Consider the following 21184-nt stretch of genomic DNA (forward strand, 5'->3'; position numbering starts at 1 on the left):
AGGCTTTTAAAGTCTTCATGATAGCACACAGAGGTGACACACGGAGATTTTTGGCTGCTTCATCACCATACATCATATAAGTGGGCTGGTGAAGGAAAAAGGAAGAGATCGACTGCTTCTTTCATTTATTTAACACATATATGCTCATCTCCTACTCCATGCCAGACACTGTGCTAGACTTTGGGGATACAGTGGTGAATGTGATTCATGTCTTTGCTTTAATGTGGTTTAAAAGAAGTACATGTGTCTGCAGATGGAGATTACACTTGTTCTGGAAGGTACAAATGCAAATCTTATGAGATGTAGGGAATGGCCTAAATATTATTTGGAAACATTTTTTAAACTGTGATTTTACCATACTATAACAATTTACTCTTTTGAATACTTTGAAAAAGTACAGCAGTTATAATTTAAAGCTACAGTTCTTTATGTGTATAAACTCTTTTGGCTCTTACAATATCCAAATAAGCTTTCAGAAGTAACTTTAGGTTGGCTTACCCTCAAAACTGTTTCTAAATATTAATCTCAGTTCCAAGACTTTTGTCAAACACATTTAGTAACCCCAAATTGAATATTCTAATATAAAAAGCATTTATTTTTCACTTGGCCTTTATTATTATTTTCTAACAATTTCCATGTCCAATAAAGCAAGTGTGTTCTTTTGGTTAGGATTTCATTTTGGCAGCTCATGTTGCCAGTGCTCAACAAACTGGAAGTACAGAGAAAATAATGTATTATTATTCCTGCAGCATGGGATCTTATCTTATCTACTTGTGCATGGAAAAAAACTTACATTGTGGGATGAAAGTTGGGAGCTTTAATGCCAAATTACACAAACATGTTTGCTAGCATGAAAGGAGAACATGGGAGTTTCCAGGTTTCCTTTTAAGTTTCATACTCACTTAATATCTTTGGAAAAATAGTTGCTATCATAGTTCATGGAAAAATGGCGGCACTTTAACAGTTTTTGAGAGCTACCTATATGCCACACAAGGTGGTAAGTGCTTTCCATACATTATCTCATTTTATTCTTGTAACAACCATATTTAATAAGAGCTGACAATCCTGTTTTACAGATGAGGAAACTGGACTTAGAGAAATTAAGTGAATTCTTTCAGGATGTAAAGCTGATAAGCAGCAAAACGGGGATTATAACCCAAACCATCACAGAGCCAGGGCCTAAGCCCTTAAGGCTGTGTTACCCCTGGGAGATTCAAGAATTTTATAATAGTTGCTATAACACATGGTAAAAATAAATGAGGTTAATTATTGAGGATTTTGAGAGATTACCTAAAGTGAATTCTGTATTTTAAAATCCAGACCACAGTGCTAGTTTCACTTATGAGTTAACTTCAGAGGTTATATCGTAGGAGGTGATATGATATTTTCCCTAAGAGAGAAATATGTAAAAAATAAAAATGAGCACACATCTGTAGCTGTGCACTCAACTCAGGAATCTCCTGCTTATTCTAATCGAGGCAGAAAGATTTGGGATGGTCATTTATTTTTTTATCTCTTTACTTATTTATTTATTTACAGTCAGCAGTCTTTTATATGTGTACAAGGTGCTCTGCCACTAATTTCTGTGAGATCTCAGGGAATCACTGTGCTTGGTTGCTTAAGCTTAAAAATGAATGGGTTGCAATTGAGGAACATTCTATAAAGTAAGGAATCAGTACAATTAAAAAATATCAGCATCGTGAAGGACAAAGAAACTGAGGAACTGTCTCCAATTAAAGAAGGTTTAAGAAACAAGGAGACAAAAGGTGTGATCCTGGATTGGATCCTAAACCAGTAAAAAGACATTAGTAGATCAATTGGCAAAATTTAAATAAGGTCTATAAATCAGTTGACAGTATTATATCACATTTAATTTTCTGGGATGGTCATTTAAATCCACTTTTTCAGATACAGCTGGTAAGGATGGGATTAAACACAGCCCAGAAACTGATATTAAATTTACACAATGTTATATGTCAATTATATCTCAATAAAAAAGAAAAAGAAAAAAGAAACTGATACTGGTAGCTAGGGAACTAGATAAGGATGGCAAGGAGGGTGGAAGGGAAAATTGGATAGCCAAATATTCAGCACACGACTTTAACAGAACAATCATCCAAAAAAAAAAAAAAAAAGCAAAATATATTTACATCAGAAAGACAAGAAAGATGTTTAGAAGTAACAGGCTACCTGATATAAAAGTTGAAATTTCTGGTGCCTTATCAGTCTCACTTCATAAGACAGCAGCCCAATCCGTTCTTCACACAGCCATATGTCTCATGCCCTGGCAATTGCAAGTTAGTTTTAAAATACAAATGTGTTAGTCTAGGACCTACTCTCTTATATGTATTAAGAGAATGTAAGTAAAAGGGATGAATTCACCTTTACCCATGAGCTTGTTAACAAGGTCCACACTATGCTTCCATATTGCATATCTGGTATAACTAATAGTGTTTCTGAAAGAAAGTGTTATAGAGTCATACTCGAAAATATGATATCTTCATATGAAGGTATATATAAAGTTTAAAACCTGTGTTAATTATAAAACAATACTCTATCATTTTATAATAATGCTATTTGGTCTATATATTATATTTATTTTTAGTTTGATTAGTGTCTGATCCACATGAATTGAAATATGCATTTTGAAGACAGTAAAGCTTATGTTATACAAACATTAAATGCTTATGCAAATATGTATTTGAATAATAATTGAATATGGAAGGAATTTTTTTTTTTTTTTTTTGCGGTACGCGGGCCTCTTACTGTTGTGGCTTCTCCCGTTGCGGAGCACAGGCTCCAGACGCGCAGGCTCAGTGGGCATGGCTCACGGGCCTAGCCGCTCAGCGGCATGTGGGATCTTCTCGGACCGGGGCACGAACCCATGTCCCCTGCATCAGCAGGCGGACTCTCCACCACTGTGCCACCAGGGAAGCCCTGGAAGGAATTTTTTAATATATGCTTTTAATATTCCATCTCAGGGCTAGTAGATATATGAAGATGTTCTAACATGCACAATAGCTCTTTGAATATGTGGGAGAGACAACCTCAAATCTGGTATGCTGTAAATACAGCAATTTTGTAAGCTGTTGTAAATAATACTTGGCATGTTTGCAGATCTGAAATGGTTTAAATGTAATTGATTTTTTAACTTACCAAAACCTAATTCAGTATTAACATAAGATCTAATTTTGTTCTGCTTTCAGTCAGGAGATATTGCTTTCCTATTTTCTGGGTTATTATAGTCAATAAACTAAAAATTATTTTTGAGCTCCTGCTATATATCAATGTTTTGCTGTGTTATGATAATCATAGGATGTTAATAATGAAGTTAGATCAACCACACTTTGTAAGCTGTTATGAATTTCAAAATATACTTTATAATAAAATAACAATTTTAAGGTTAGTAAAAAAAATGTAAAAAATTGATCTTGGATAAAATATAACTTTTTAAACATGACTATTTTTTCATGCAAGAAAATTCTTTTAATTAACTATTTAATACTTTACATATGTCAAAGGATGTCAGCAACTTATAAAATATAAAGTACGTAAACTTCTTAAGTAGCATCATAACTAGAAAGGGTAACTTGTTTAAAGAAAGTGAAACGTAAAGAACACTGATAAGAGTTTGTGAAAGATCTTTTCACGCATTTTAAAAATAAAGGTGGGGGTAGGAATGGAAAACAGTACACTGAATTAAATAGGATAGATGGATAGGATAGATGCAAAAAAATTGAAATGTGTATGTAATGTATTACGATCCAATATAAAGGATATATTGAATTGTAGCGTATGTCATTACTATATTTTGAGTACACCATTGAGTATAGTATATCCTTCAATTCTACATAGCCCGCAAGGTTATTTAAAATTCCCTGTTTTCCCCTTTGAAGCTAGTATCCTTTCTGGAAAAGACACCAAAAGAAGCCTGATCCTTTTAATCTTTTAAAACAAGTGAAAATATTAAAGCCAAGCATTATACGTATTCACCAGTGTGTATTCTATTTTGAATCTGTTTCTTATATGAAGTTATTATTTGATTGGATATTTAGTTATTTTCTCTTTCTTAAAGAACTACATCATTTAATTTATTTTTTCATTGAAGTATAGTTGATTTACAATGTTGTGTTAATTACTGCTGTACAGCAAAGTGATTCAGTTATACATATATGTACATTTTAAAAAATATTCTTTTCCATTATGATTTATCATAGGATATTGAATATAATTCTCTGTGCTATACAGTAGGACACTGTTGTTTATCCATTCTATATATAATAGCTTACATCTGCTGACCCCAACCTCCCACTCCATCCCTCCCAAATCCCCTCCCCCTTGGCAACCACCAGTCTATTCTCTATGTCTGTGATTCTGTTTCTGTTTCATAGATAGATTCATTGGTGTCATATTTTAGATTCCACATGTAAATGATATAATATGGTATTTATTTTTCTATTTGTGACTTACTTCACTTAGTATGATAATCTCTAGTTGCATCCATGTTGCTGCAAATGGCATTATTTCATTCTTTGTTTATGGCTGAGTAGTATTCCATGGTATATATATACCACATATTCTTTATCCGTTCATCTGTTGATGGACATTTAGGTTGTTTCCATGTCTTGGCTATTGTGAATAGTGCTGCTATGAACATAGGGGCACATGTATCTTTTTGAATTACAGTTCTGTCCAGTTATATGCCCAGGAATGAGATTGTTGGATCATATGGTAATTCTATTTTTAGTTCTGTGAGGAACCTCCATACTGTTTTCCATAGTAGCTGTACCAACTTACATTCCCACCAACAGTGTAGGAGGGTTCCCTTTTCTTCACAGCCTCTCCAGCATTTATTATTTGTAGACGTTTTAATGATGGCCATTCTGACTGGTGTGAGGTGATACCTCACTGTGGTTTAGTACATCATTTAATTTGAATGAGTAGCACTGGAAGCACTCCAGATACAATTGTATCTTATCCTTCATGACAAAATTCAGACCATCACTGATTGTCCCCGCTTAAGCCATAGAAATGGAGTTTGTTTATTTACTTGCATGGTCATTTGTTTGTTTTGGTGGTAACCTGTGATTATTTTCTTCATTTATCTTCATACTTTTGGAAATCATATAATAGTTCCCTGAGAACTCTTTATTTTACAGCCCTTATAAACTCTAGGCATATGTTCAGGTCATTATTAAATGTCTTTAAAACCATAATTTGCTTTTGTACTTAAAAAGAATCTTAATAGAAAATTAAATCAAATGTAGTAATTTAAAAATGGCTGATACACATTGATCACTTACTATGTATTGGGCATGGTGTAGTGCTTTACATCATGGTATATAATCCTTACAACAAATGAGTTAAATACTGGTATAATCTACTATTTCAGATGCGATAAGTGAGACACAGTGAAGTTAAGTAACTTTCCCATCAATAAACAGGAGGCCAGCGGCAGACCTGGGCTTTGTGCCTGCGTGCTCAAGCACCATGCCATTCTACTTCTGACATGTCCTGGAGGAGTTATGGAAGGTATAACTGGGCATGTTTAGAAGTATAGGCAGAAGAAATTGAACAATGCAATCATATAAGTGTACAAAAATGAAAATTATAATATTAGTTTATGTATAATAGTTACAACTTTATTTTCAAATTATTTTTAGTGTTTTAATAGCAGAACTAAACCAAATGTAAGAGTATTGACTGGGTCATAGTCTTGAGAACTTTTGAATTTCTGGTAATAGCTGGTAGATCATCTGTGACAAAATTCAGAGTTCTATTACAGATAACTGTCTTCAGAGACCCAGCCCTTTTCTGGGCTAGCAGCCCCTACAAAGAGCACATGCAAACTTATGTTGTAATATTTGCCTAAGAAAGACACAATAGCCATCAGTTGTTGAATTCGATTTGCTAAAGATAAATTTTAAACATTAATGACTTTCACATTTAATTACATTAAAATTATTTTATTTATTTATCTATTTACTTACCTATTTAATTTATTTATAGCAGAGTAGGGTCGATTATCATGAAATTCAAATCTGATGTGAAGACTGAGTTTCTAAATTCTGCATATGACACTTAGGTCCCTTCACATGCTGCCTATTTTTATTCCCAGATAGTTTTATGTTTATGAAGTGAATTATTTAAACTCTTCTTGCTATGCATGTGGAATCCTTACATTGCTAGAAACGTTTATTTCCCTTAGGCATTTCATTAAATAGTGAAGAAAGAAATAAATTGTGTTCATGTGTTTAGCACATCCTTTTGCTTTTTAAAAAAGTCATTTAACTTATCATAAGTGTTTTGGTCTCAGAAGTACCTGCATTCCTGGAGAATTTATGGGAATATGAGGTTCAGGGTCACATTTTTTCTGCTCTGTGCTGTTTCTCAGATTAAGAAGTTTGCTTTTAGATACTGGAGTTGCTGGCAATTCGATTGGATTTCTTGGTCTGTTTATTTAAAAGTGTTAGGAGTTTTAAAGAGAATCCTTATAATTGTTCTATATCACATGCCTTAAAAACGTAATTTAATTAGTTCATTATTATTTACTAGTTTCCAATAGTTACAACCTTTAGATCCTAAATTAAATATAGTGTGAACCCATGTTATAATTTAGTTTTGCTATAGGAACTTACTTTACTATTTCCTATACATAAGTAGTTTTATACAATAGGTTGATATCATTTTTACAGCTTGGCAGCTAATAACCTCTGTATATTGTTTTTGAGGATATGATGAATCTCTTGTCTCACAGTCCTGTAAAGTATCCACTAAGCAATAAAAAAAAACCTTTGTTTCCTTCTTGTAGCGTAACTAATCTTTTCAATAAATATTTTTAATTGGAAAATATAACATACATGTGAAAATTGTAAAAAACAGCACCACCACACAGGTCAGGAAATAAAAAGAAATTCTTAACTGTACATGTTTGTCTGTCATTCCTATGCTGGTGCTGTGCTCTTCTCTTTGTGTGTCTTTGCACTGCTCCGTCCTTGTAAGTGGTGCTGAAGTAAAAGCACCATGAGAATATTTTTAAGTGTAATAAGATACCTATGTTGCTTTGAAAGACAAGCTACATGAGGTGCACAATTATTTTTGCTGATACAGAGACCATGGGGCCAATAAATTAATTTGTATATAGAAAATTTGTGTATTCGATCATTGAAGAGTCAATTTTTTAAAAGATGTAAATCCATTTATTGCCCACATAGCAGAAATAGTAGATCAGTATTGTAAAGTCTGGGAAAATTTTTATTGGGCATATAACTCAATGTCTAAATTAATAGCTAAATGTGTGCTTTAGGAAAGAAAGTTAAAGCTTTTGGATATTTACCAGAACATGATTCTGTTTTGATGCTAATGATATTCCTAAAAGATAAAAGGAATAAAATAGAGAAACTTCTCAATAACAGACACATGGTTAACTCTTTTTATTTCAAGAAAATATGATTGTTCTGCTTTCTTAATTACAGTAATTCCTACTCTGCTTTATTCAATATTTCATTTACTTAAAAATCTCTTTTTAAACTGCCGAGGGCACGTATCAGAATATTTGAGGTGTAGGATGTTAAGTTTTAAAAAACAATCAGTTTAAATAATATACATTTATATTTTGAATACAAAAGGCAGACATTAAAATTTGACAAGATATCCTATAATTCTCAAAATGTATGTCAGAATTCCAAAGCGTGAGGGATAAGATTATCTTGGTCATGAAAAGATGCGTGGATCAAAATGCTCTCTAAAAAATGAGAATTTGGAAAGAAAAATCTTAAACCTTTGAATTGTGGATTATTCAAATTTAAAGAGAAACAAACTATGATTATGCTGTTGTTGCTTTCTCTGACCCAACAAATTGATAACCATTAGTGATCTGCTTTGAGTAGCCAATTAATATGAGATATAGGCAAAAGAAGATGGCTAGCAAAGTCATTTATAGTCATGTCTTACTAATTTTTTCTAACTGTGTTAATTATTTGAGCAGTTTGGGCGTCAGAGGCACTTGATTTCTTTAGGACTTCTTTACAATGTAAGCATGGTTTTGCTGTTACTGTCATGTTCAGGAAAAAAATGTAACCCACGATATTAAATCTAACATGTTACACATGTATGTTCTGAAATCTCATTATTCTATTATTTTTTATTGAGCTGGATTCATTAGAGGTAAGATCGTGCAGAATTTGATCTGGCTCTAAGTACAAGGCTATAAGTCTTCCAAACTCAAGTAACATGTAACACTGGTGCTTTGGTGAGCAGGGATTTATACAACAATATACTTTCAGTGTATTTTAGAAATACAAACATTGTGTTTAAACCACTGCAAAATAAAAATGGAATTACTGTAATTTATTCTTACTGACATAGAGTTTAGCATGTAAGTCTCTTTTTTCATGATCTCTGAAAAATCAGATGGTCTGACAGACTCCTGTGGAATATATCAATTGATGAAGAATTTGTGACATCTGAAGGCAATGAAGTCTATTAATGGACAGTTAAAATTCGTCAACCAAAAGTTCCTACCCTATAAATTCCATCCATTGGTAATAATACTGTACACTTGAGCAGTGATTGCATACTGTCGATGGTACTAAAGTAGTAGAATATCATGTATATTAGAAAACACAGAAAGAGAAATTGGAAACGGATGACATAAAATAAATGTAAATGACAATTTTAGCGTTCCAAGCACCCTTCCAGTGAGCCTTCATTCATCTCACTTGCATTCTGCTTTGATGTCACTGCACTTGATCAATGGAATGTAAGATATCTCTCTGCAAACATAAAGTTTCTCCTTGTTTGCCTATGTTGTCTCTTTGTTGTTCAAGTTTATTCTATAATTTCTGTTTGGTTCTTTGTCGCTATGTTCCATTTCCCTGCCAGGAAGTAATGTTACTAAATTGATCAGTCTATGTACTCTATAGGAAAACCATCTGATCAAACAATAACTCAAAAATATGAGTTACAGTTAGGCTAAAGTGAGTTTATACTGGTAGTACCTTTAATTTGGGGATGGTCATAGCTCTTTGTGTCTCATGAGTAAGATAAAAAATTCTCAAGTGACCTCATGTGCACCACCACAAAGGTATGAAGGACAAGTAACTCTTTATAAATTAAGAAATCAAGGATTCTTTTTCTCCCTTCTCCAACCTACGCACACACACACAAGCACACACATACCTGAGAAATGATCCTATGTCTAAGTTCAAGGTTTTCAGGTGTGAAGACTTATCATGTATTTTCTTTTCCTATGCATATGGTCTATTTTTTCACTATAATTATACGTTCTTGCAACAAATAGATATAAATAAGAGAAATCAATGAAGTTCACATGTAAAATTTTCTATTCCTTGCTCCTCAAATAATATTTTTGACGATTTACCATCTATCTAATAAGTTCTGGACTCTTTGTATTCCTTTGGGAAATGGCACAAGGCCTTCTTGAGTGTGAGATTATGCATTTGGAGCTCTGATTTAGTGGAACAGTGTGTAAAAATCTCTCATAATCACAGCACTCCCCATTGGCTCCACATCTGAAGATCCCCAAGGGTGCTGTTTGTCCCAGTGAACATGTGGAACAGATTATGTGCAGTTAATTGGCTCCAGGTTGAGCTTGTTACAGACAGTAGCATGCAGTATAACCTATGCAATTCACCAAATCCACCCACTTTAGGTTAAATCACACCTACTTCTCTCTGTAATTCCTCCCAGATGCGGGACACACACATGTGTAGGTACAAAAAACACACAGATACACACGCTGACATGCACTGGAAGATAGCAAAATATCAACAGATTATTGGAGACGTTGTTGGCAATACATTTAACCCATAAATTATCTCAATTAAAAGATTAACTATTGAATTCAAAGGATTGTTGGGAGGAAAAACAAAGAATTAGGAGAAAAATATATAAAGTTTAAAAAAAAGTTCCAGGAGTTTCAGAATTTTTGTTTTATTTTGTCCCTCACCCTCAACAAATGGTTCAGCACGTGTGGGCACTTATCGGAATGTCATACTAGCAAGGAAAGCAGTGCTTTGATTTTTAAGTTATTTAACAATATTAATGAGTTAGGTAACAAGGAACAGTGTGACTACTGTTCATTGGAAACCAAAACATCAATCTTCTTAACTTATAGTGTTGGACCACAGGGCATGTCTTAGCGATTAATGACCAGTTGGAGGAGTAGATATCTCAATACATAGCTAAGGGCCATTAACCTCAACTGGTCATTAATTCACAGGAAATGTCCTGTACTGAGGTCATTATTGCTAATAAAATGAACACACGGAAAGTTTCCTCTCTTTCGCGTGTGTACATAAACATACATTCACATTACATGCATTGTTACATGTCATAAAAAAAAGTAGTATTACATATGTCCAGAAGCTCAGAAAAACTAAACCTAATGAGAAATTTAATATACTTAATCTCTATATTCAACTAACCTTTCACTCTTTGTGGAGGGTATGGGCAGGTGGAAGGATACATGTTTGTGTGGCAGAGCTGTGGAGCTGCTGTGATCTTCTGCTAACATGTGGACATAGGGAAAAGTAAAAGAAACAGGCAAGTGGGATTAGAGAAGCACTGATGAATATGGATGAAACCAGCACATATGATCTAAGACCAAAGGCAGTGTGGAATAACAGCATCGTTTGAGTCCTAATATTGTATATTAGCTACCAGAACAGGCATGAGGCACATTTAAGCATTAGGCTGAATCCCTCTTTGGTTTCCTCTCTCTTTCACTCCACTGGATTATGCTACATTGTCTCACCCTTCGCAGGCCTATCATGCTTCCAGCTTTTCAGAAACCCTTAACTAGGTATCATTGTTACCTGGAAATGTCTCTTTTTGCTTTTTATTCTCCTTTCTCTGTCCTCTATGAAACTATCCTTGTCTTACTTAAACCTATATGATACTCCTTTGAGCTGCCTTCCATAGCATCTTATAAATATCTCGATTTTAGCAATTATTTCATGATACTTTATTTGTGTATAATCAACTGCTCCTTTCAAATAAGAATCTTATCTTTCTTCTCACTTTAATAAATCATTGGAGATGAGTTAATGGTGTTAATGACCATAAGTGTATGTGTATTATATATTCTTAAATGCATATTCTTATTTGCAAAAAAACAGTAAGTATTTAAGGAGAATCTGTAACTCAAAGAATGCATCTGTGTTTTACTTGTGTAAATGTAAAATTGAAAAGTTGCAAACATGCATTTCTTAAGACAGTGAGTAAATTAAAACTCACATAACTTAAAACTAATCCTGATAAATTTTTCTGTAGACCAGTTAAGTGACTCTGTTTTTTGCCAATAGCATATGCGTTTTCCTACTAGTTTTGAAATAATACAACTCTTTATTTTTTAAGAGTTTGTTTTAAATGTTATTTACAGAAGGGCTTTATTAGTGTTTTATTTTAAAATATATATTACTGAAATTTTTAAAACTAGAATTTTCATTAAGGACTGCTAATAGTGTAGATCTTTTTGGTCAGACATTCCTGTTTTCCCTTAAATTATATCATTAGGTGAACTCATCAAGAAATGTCAAGTAAATGTGAATAAAATATGTTATATGTGGCAAATGTGAATAAAATATGTTATATGTGACACATTCACATATGTCAAGTAAATGTGAATAAAATATGTGTGACCTACGATATTCTTAAATGAGTATCTAAATGAACTTGATTCTTTTCATTTGTAGTAATCTTCTAAATCAAATAACTAAATATGCATGGATTACACACAAAGACAGAATAGTTTGGTACTTCCTACGGGTAATTAAAGTAACTGAGAAAATATACTTTATTAAGCCTTCATATTCAACGTTTCATGAAGAAACAACATACAATTTGTAGTCTATTCTTAGAATGTTTGTCTTGTATAAAAAATTAATACATCCCTATATTTTATTTTATTTCACATTCCCAGATTGATCTTAACTTCTGAGATTTAAGGTAAGTTTAAGGAACCTTGATTCAAAGTCATTGAGGCATTTTAGTAAAGACTTGATCTACCATAAGAAAAATACTCTTATTTAGACATTCTCTTAAAACTAAGCCATATAGACATATTTATTTTGATATTAAATAATTACAAAAATACTAAAGTATAATACTTTTTTATTATGGCTAAAGCTGTTACCAAGAAATTATTGGCACTTGAAGCAGGTACCACATCTGGAATCCTCCCAGGACGTACGCATAGCAAGATCTTTTCTGTGGGCTATTTATTAGAAGATGTCAAGGAGAAAGAAGAGAAGTTGAAGACTGCATCAAGAGTTGAAGGTCACTTGATTCTGCCATAATGAAAAGCACCTAAAGACTTAGGGGCTAAGGAGGCTGATTCTAGCTGAAGTCCAGAACAAATGTTTTAATCCATCTCTTATTTGCAGCATGACCTTGAGAGAATTATCAAACCCTGTACCTCAGTTTCCTCATCTGTAAAACGAGGAAAATAATTACCTATCTTTCTTGACCGTCATTAGCATTGATTAAAAAATAAACGGAGGCATATTAAAATTTTTAAGAGTTTATTTGAACAAAAATCAGTTTGAATTGCGCGGCACCAAACTGGAAGTGGTTAGGAGCACCCCACTGATAGGATATTAGGGCGAAGACTTAGGAAACAAAGAAAGGAAATTATTTTATTGGCTATAGCTTAAAGCCTAGTTAACTGGTTGTTCTTAGAGTTCTGAGTTCGTAGCTTTGAGGCATTTACAGGCTTAGATTTTGTTTGATTAGGTGGGCTACCATGGCATTAGAGCCACCTCAGTCTAATGACCTACTTCTTTAATGAATTTAACAGCATTAAGTGATCTATGTAACACACTTCTTAAAAAGTATCTGGTTCATGTAAATACTCAACGAATATTATTTGTAATTATTATTACCAGACTTAGTTTGAAATATGTGTGTTTTGATTTATTCCGTGTCTTAACAAAGACAACCAAGGCAGCTTGTTTATGGCAACCTAGTTAAAAACCGCCTCCTCTTATAAACCCTTTTATTTTACAGTTTGTTTTTATATTCAGTGCTGCCCTGTGTGGAGTAGTATAGGGTGCAGGTAAGATTGCCTTGTCCCAGGCCTAAAATCTATACTGGTGGCCCTGACCTGTCCAGTTGTCCCAATTTTAGGTGAACTGTTAAAATATGTTTTGTGAGAAACGAACTCTCTGAAAATGACAGCTTTTATTAAATTTTGCTTGAGAATCTTTTCCTTTGAGAATGGTATGGGGAAAGTGTAGGCTTCTAGCAGTATTCTTATCTGATCAAGAATTCATCAAGTTACAGAAAGAATTGGTCACTCCTACATTTGCATGAAACAAAACAAAACAAAAACTTTAGTAGAAGAATAGTCGCTAATTAACATAAGTAGTTGACTTTTTAGGTCTGTACTCATGTCCTGAGTAAAGCCAGACCTGAATTTTATTACTCAGTTCTGATTCGTTTCCCTTGCAACAATTTCTAGGAGCTGAACAAGAGACAAGGAGCAAGTATTTTTTTAAATCTACATACATTCATAAAATTATAATTTAGTAAGTGTAGGAAAATCTGCAAACTGCTATATTAATAGTTCTTTTCTTCTTTTTAGATTAAATTAACGCTGTTTGAAACAGAACATTGTTTTCATCATGATTGTTACTAAAGATGAGAGACCAAAGTCCAGAAACCATGATTTTTACCTTTTTCATGCCCTGATGATGCTAAGCATGACCATGCTGTTTCTTCCAGTCACTGGAACGTCTAAGCAAAATATTCCACGACTCAAGCTAACCTACAAAGGTAAATGTGTCAGTGTTTTTCAGGTTGCCTTCTTTTATTTAGAAATGCATACTGACTTCAGTGAAATGTTTGTAGTATTGGCATCAGTTAATAATCAGATTATTATAGGGGCTTCCCTGGTGGCGCAGGTGCTAAAAACAAAAACCAGGTGCTAGGATTTGAGAATTACGTGCTAAGAATGGTTAAAACAAAACAAAACAAAACAAAACATGGGGCTCCCGGGATTCCCTGGTGGTGCAGTGGTTGAGAGTTCGCCTGCCGATGCAGGGGACACGGGTTCGTGCCCCGGTCTGGAAAGATCCCACTATGCCGCGGAGCGGCTGCGCCCGTGAGCCATGGCCGGTGAGCCTGCGCGTCCGGAGCCTGTGCTCTGCAACGGGAGAGGCCACAACAGAGGCCCACGTACCAAAAAAAATAATAATAATAAGAGGAAGATTATTACAGAATGCAAAGCCCACTGATTCATTATTCTTGGTGAAGAAAATAGACACCAAAACTGTTAATGTATGCTTTTCAGTTCATTATTTACAATTTTAAACTACTGATTAGCATAATTAGGAAATTTTGGTCAGCAAGTTGTAGTCAGTTTTTTGTTTTTGTTTTTTGTTTTTTTTTGGCTATGCTGTTTGGCATGCGGGATCTTAGCTCCTCTACCGCAGATGGAACCCGCGCCCCCTGCATTGGAAGCATGGAGTCTTAACCACTGGACCGCCAGGGAAGTCCCTGTAGTCAGTTTTATATTAAAATAAATCAATACCTATGTATGGTCAGGCCACTCAAGATAGCTGTTCTCTTGCTCTCTGTAAGTCCCCTGTTCAACCAGTGCCTGCTTCACCTATACCCTACTCACCTGACAGACCTTCCTACATGCTTGCCCCATGCCGCAGCTAATGATTGTTCTAATTTTAGCCACCATGATAGCCTATCAAAGGGGCAGTTAGGGGCGGGCCCCTCTGCTGGTTTCCCTGGTAACTGATGAGCCAAACTGCCGTCAATTTCCCTTATAAGTGGGAACCTCCCCCTGCCCGTGGGAGTGAAGCCTGTCTGCTTTGTCCTGCTTCGGTGTGAGCCGCATACATGGTGGGGTGTTGCTCCAGAACCTTGCTTCAGACATGTAAGATCTCCCATCCATTAAACCTTTGATGGCTCTGTCGCTGCCTCTGGGCTCTTTGGTCTTGAAGCTGGGCAAGCACAAGCCTTGTAGGCCTGTGGGGTGCAGCTCAACAGCCTAAAAATAGAAAAATCATTAATTCTATACAGCTGCTACTAATTCATTGATCCTTAGTATTTTTTAAAACAGTAAGATATCTTCAAAAATATTAACAAACTAAAATACCTTGAATATCTCAAGCATATACATATTTTATTGTTGAAAAAATAGTCTGTGTGAAAAGCTTAAAATACAGAGATGAGAAAACATTTAAGAAATGAAATCTAAGCTAATTGTTTTTAAATGTTTAAATTAGTATGAAAGCAAAGTTTATATACGAATATGTGTTTATATGTAAGTGTAATATATCAATATATATATCGAGAGAGAAAATGAGCCAAGTTTCATGCTCAAAGATTTCTTTTTTTTTTTTTTTTCTGTAATATCCCCTTGGCTTCTTTAATACCTAAGTAATGAGAGGAATGTAGGGAACTCAAACTCCTCTATTCTGAACTTGGCGGGTAAAAATCATGCTGGCAGTTTTAATCTTTAAGACAACTTATTTTCAGCTCAAATTAAATATCAATAGTAAAAGCAAATTTGATGTCTAATGTAAGCTTAAGTGGAATTATCTTATTTGACTCATTACACATTTCATATGTTGGTATTTGTTTGGAATTTATACCTCATGAATTAAAGAGTTAAGGTAACATTACTTTTGAGTTTTTGTATTCTCGAATTTCTAGAGCAGAGACAACTAATCTATGGTTAAAAAAAATCAGGGCATTGCCTTTGTGCAGTTGAGGGAAGGATCGAATGGAAAGGGATATGAGAGGAAACTTTCTGGGCTTATGGAAATGTTCTCTATCCTGATAGAGATATGGATCACCGAAGTATATAATATGGACTTTTCACAACCCATCATATTACACAAGTCAGATTTGTTTGCCTGTTTTCAAAATTTATCTTAAGAACAGAACAGAAAACAAGTATGAAAAGCCAAACAATTAAAAAAAAAAAAGAGAAAGTTTGAAAATAGATTGAACGGAAAAAAAAGGAAACACTACCTGGTTTCTATGATATAGTGAATAACACAGGAGCATTGCATTGACGAGGGTGGACCATGCAAAATAAATTAGACTTGGAAAGAAACTTTAATAATAGTTAATAATTACTCACTGAGGAGTCATCATAAGCAAAGCATTGGTATAAGGAGTATGTGTGAATGATGTCATTTTATCCTCATCACCACCCTGTGAGGTGGGGATTATTATCATCTGCCTAGAAATGAGGTTACTGAGGTACTGAGGAATTAAGGTCTCAAATTAGTTGGTGGCTCAGCTCCTGAGTCAGCCCCGTGCTTTGGAGAGCCTGGGTGCCTAATCATATTTCTCACACCCTAGACAAGAGCAGCAGTTCTTGCCTGAGACACTTACCTACGGAAGTGAACTTTAAAGTTGACAGAAGCATCATGCTGATATTTGACTAACTGATTATATGATTTCAATTGTCAAAATTAAATGGAGTTGAAGACCACACCCTCTTGGTAGCCAAAAGAGATTTACAGACTTTGATAATCTTATGGGAAAAAGAGAGATGGTCATTGTGCTAATTTGTGTTCATAATCAAAATTTTATATGAGTGACTGTAAAATATTAACTCAAATGTGGTAACTTGATCATTAGAAAATAACAAATCAGTTCCTAAAAATAAAAAAAATTAACATTAATTTTATGTAGCTGCTGCTAATTAGTTTATCCCTAGTTAGAGGGGTTTTTTTTGGTATGAATCTATGTTTTTGTATTAATACTTGGAATCAACCATATAAGAGTTCAAAATCCTGTTTTATTTATCTCTCTATAGATTTTCACTCTTTCTAGCACCTAGTACTTATATAAAAGGAGAACTGGTATAAATGTTGGATTAAATGCAATAAGAACTATTCTTTGGATGGTTCTTATATTTACTATACTTTCCAAATGTTATATTTTTTAGATATTTATCTACATGTCGATTGTCTGTTGATACATGTCAAAAGCAGTAGCAAAGACTGAATGCAGGGAAGGAATTTTAAAAATCTCTCAACTCACCCTCAATAGACACACACACACACAAACACACAAACACTCACTCACTCCCGCCTCACCCCCTCTCCCCCTTGTCTCCCCTTTCTCCTCTCCCCCCTCCCCCTCCCTCTTTCCTATAGCGCCCTGTGGCTGCTGTTAGCCATTCATTGCCAGATTGTATGCTAATAACAGAGTAATGATCTTGGCTAGGAGAATTACTGACAATGCTTACAGAATATTCCTCTTTCCACCTATAAGAATTTGGGGACTTTTCTTTGGAAATCATCAGTTCAGCACTATGAAGTAAGTATGCATTAACCATACACTTGGGAGAATTTCAACAGTTTCCCTAGCCACCTCTTCTCTGCCATATCTGAGAGTGTAAAAGGAAAGTAGTTCAAATCCTGATGTAATAGTTTTAAAAAGTAACCTATTCCTGAATAAACAAAGTTATAACGTAAACATCACTGCTAACTTGGGGTTATGACGAGGAAAATTCCTACCTCTGAGATAATAATCAGAACTCTCCTTTGGCATTTTCTCTTTCTCTTATGACTGACTAATGAGTGAAGATCACCTAGTATCACCCATTGCTTAGTTTTGAGGGAGTCTAAAACTTCATGCTTGGCATTAAAATACTGCCAGCATGTGAGGTTAGAAAAATCAGTCAAAATGAAAAATTAACTGTATTTTCAAAAATAATTCATTTTTATGGGCACAAAATCAGCTTTGCTTTCCATAACTCAGGCTTCCTTAGGTGCAGACCAGAGACACAGCCAGTATCAGTAGAGTTAGCTACTTTAAACAGCTGCAAGATTATTTTGAGGGATTTCTTAAAGGCCAACAGAAATATAATAACCATTTTATCCAAAGAATGCTCTTTGATAAAGACTTAGCTTTGAACCTCTGAATCCACAGGAGCTTGTTTGGTTCTATTGTTGTGTAAAGAGATTTCCCCTCAGTTGCATATTTTGAATTCTTGCACATTTATGCATACTAAATCAGTTTCTTGAGTAACAAGTAAGGAAACTTAGAGGTCAGGATGTTCTGTATTTCTGGGTTTTGTTTTATAAGGGTAATATATATATATGGCCTTACAAGGTGAGCTTCTCACAGTGACTTGTATGCTTTATACTGCAGATGTAGTAAATATAACTTTTGAAAAATGACCAACTTCAGTCTTGCAATTACTGTAAGCATTTTTTGTATTATAAATCATCATGAAGGAACTCATGCCGGTTAAGGATATTTATACCCAGGAATCGTTTGTATCTGCAATGGTATTTGTTTGGACAACTCCTAAAGATGAGATAGGTAATATAGCTAAAGAGGGAATGGGCAAAAACTTTGAAAAAAGAAGAGAAAAGTCACTGTCCCCCTGGAATTTCTTTACCAGATAGGGAGGCAAACAATAAACAGGTAAACAAACAGGTGAAGGTTATTTCAAATAGTGGGAAGTTCTATCAGGAACATCAAACAGGAGACTGCATCCAGGACCCTACTTAGACTTTAGGACACTATGAAGAACCATCACTTTTATACCCATTTTATAGATAAGAAACATGAGGTTAGAACCTGAAGGCCTTGCCCCAAAGCAAGAAGCTGTTAAGTGGCAGAACTGACTTGTGTGTTTTCACCTCTCTAGTTCCAGGCCCATGTTCTTGCCACCTTGTGCCCTTGAGGGAGGCATTGCATGTTCAGGAACACAAATATCAAGATATATAAAAAAAAAAATACAAGGTTTCATTATTACATCTTTGGCAGTATGCTTTTCTCAGTAACTACCAATAGTACTAATTATTTTTTGCTCCTCCAAAACTTACGTCTTTTCATAGAAAAGAAAACTGGAAATCATCTTTAAAATTTTTATCTGCTATTGTATAACTAAACATTAGTGCATTTGATAGAATAGTTCTTTATCTTGTTTGAGTCTTCTGAGGAATGAGTGGATAAGTCTATATATTTTTCATTATTTAAAAATGACTCTATTTAGCTGTGAAATGTGGCGTGCCTCAAGTAGAGATTCATGGCCATTTCACTCATCTAACTTGTTTGATTTGACTAGTTTTGTATAACTTCTGATATCTCGATTGAGTATAGCTGTGAAGAAGGCAGGTTCTGAAGCCAAACTGCTTATTAGGTCTTAACTGCTGTTACTAGTTGTGGGACATATGGATGTTTATTTTATGTACTGCAGTTTTCCAAGTGCGTTAATTTATTTAATTCTAATGAGGTAGTTGTGAAGGTGTCTTGATCCATGTAAAGCACGTAAAACAGTGTTTGGCATAGTAAACATTTAATAAATGCTGTCAATTATTAATTTTTGTGAAACACTATTATCTTGCTAGATATTAATGGTTGTTCCCAGACCAGAGTTTTCCCTATATAAACAAGTTTGAAAAATATTACATAGTTTCCTCCTGGGGATTTATAGCATATATTAAAATTGCTTCTGTTTACTCTCAAACATTTTATACTAGGGTTAGTTTCCCTCAGTCCAGTACCACCCACAGATTGTGAATTTATTGAAGGTACTTTCCAGTATTTTTATCTTCATTGTCTTCTAGTAGTTAACAAGCCCTTAGGTGGTTATTGACTTTGGTAAGAGTAGTGTCTTTGAGTAGTTGGTAGCCTTCAGGGTGGGTTAAAAGGAATCATAAAATCATTCATTCAGGAGTTCCTTTCTAAAGTGGACATTTTTGTTGTCAAATCAATGAGAAAAGAAGATGACTTGCTCTGAATATCTCTCCTTAAGTATATAGTAAAGAAGTATTATCAATCTAATAGTAAGAATTCCCATATATTTTCTGCTATAGAGAAAGTCATTGATGGTTTAATTTTTAATGGACTCACTTGTTTTCCCAGATGTGTTTTCTCTAAACTGAGGCTGTGTGTGGGACTGGGCTTTCGTAGGTTTAAGAGCTCAAGGATAATATTATTGTGTATTTGATATTCAGCTCTCAGTGGTTAATAACAATAGTTTATGATGCCCACTGTTTCCAGCCCCATGCTGGCAACAAGGGGATATGTTAGCAAGTAGAAGAGGCAAAACTCCCTGGCATCATGTAGTTTATATTCTGATACAGAAAGGTAGACCATACATAAGTACATTACACAGCAAGATGGAAGATGATAAGTGCTATGGAGAAAAATGAATCGGGAAAGTTGATTGGTGGGGGTGTAGTAGTCAAATATGGCGCTCAAGAAAGAGCTCACCCAGAGAGTGATGTTTTCACAGATACTTCAAGAAATTATTGTTGCAAGTCATGCAGATACTCAGGAAAGGAACATTTTTGGCAAAAGGAACAGCAAGTGCAAAAGTCCTGAGGTGGAAAGGTGTCTGGCATGTTCAAGGATCTTAAAGTATGGCAAAAAAACCAGTGGAATGGGAGAAAGAAGAAAATTGATTAAATCAGAGAGTTAATAGGAGGGAAGAAGTATTAGATCCTTTCACTGTTGTCATTTGTTAAAACGTTGGTTTTTAGTCTGAGTGTTATGGGAATCCATTGGAGAATTTTGAGCACAGAGGTGACATGGTCTGACTTTCATTATTATAGGATCACTCTGGTTTCTGTACTGTGTGTGCACTGAAAGGGAGAGATCAGGGAAATAGGGAGCCAAGTCTGAGAGGACTGTAATAATCCAGGTGAGAAATGATGGTCTATGAGCCAGACTGGTTGCAGTGGAGGTAGGAGAAGAAGATATGAAGGTAGAGCCAACAGGATTTGTTGATGGATTGGATATGAAGTAAGAGAGAAGTCAAATCTGACTCCATGGTTTTTTTGTTTGTTTGTTTTTGATCTAAGGATGGGGTTACTATTAATTGAGATGGCAGAGATTGTGAAAGAATGTCGTGTGGGAAGATCAAGTGGACATATTCGTTTGAGAAGGCTATTAGATATCTAAGTAAGATGCCTAGAAAGCACTTGAGTATATCATTTTTGGAGTTTATAGACGATGTCAATTGGAGATATGAATTTGGCAGTTAGCATAGAGAAAATTTTAAATCCATGAAATTCTGTGAGACGACTAAGGGATATAGAAAATTTAGAGGATTGAGTTCTGGGATACTCTTAAGTCAGGAAATTAGTGAAAGGAGGACTGAGCATCTCAGTGAACTAAAAGAAGTGCCCAGGTATGTAGGAGAAAAATCAGAAGTTGTGGTGTAGAG

At 34.6% G+C, this 21184-nt stretch overlaps 1 protein-coding gene across 4 annotated transcripts in view; it reads left to right on the forward strand.

Moving 5' to 3' along the window:
• Nucleotides 1-21184, forward strand: part of SEMA3D (semaphorin 3D) — a 208216-nt gene that overhangs the window by 56879 nt on the left and 130153 nt on the right. For 2 of the 4 annotated variants that reach the window (XM_030856997.2, XM_060304732.1), the window contains one exon: nt 13607-13797. In XM_030856997.2, coding sequence (XP_030712857.1) covers nt 13647-13797 — 151 coding nt within the window. In that variant the 5' untranslated portion in view covers nt 13607-13646. Of the gene's footprint in view, nt 1-11944; nt 11971-12204; nt 12301-13606; nt 13798-21184 lie in introns of those variants that run through there. The other 2 variants (XM_030856996.2, XM_030856998.2) reach the window with 2 other exon arrangements.

The sequence above is a fragment of the Globicephala melas genome, chromosome 9 (assembly GCF_963455315.2).
Source record: "Globicephala melas chromosome 9, mGloMel1.2, whole genome shotgun sequence".
NCBI classification, from domain to species: Eukaryota; Metazoa; Chordata; class Mammalia; order Artiodactyla; family Delphinidae; genus Globicephala; species Globicephala melas.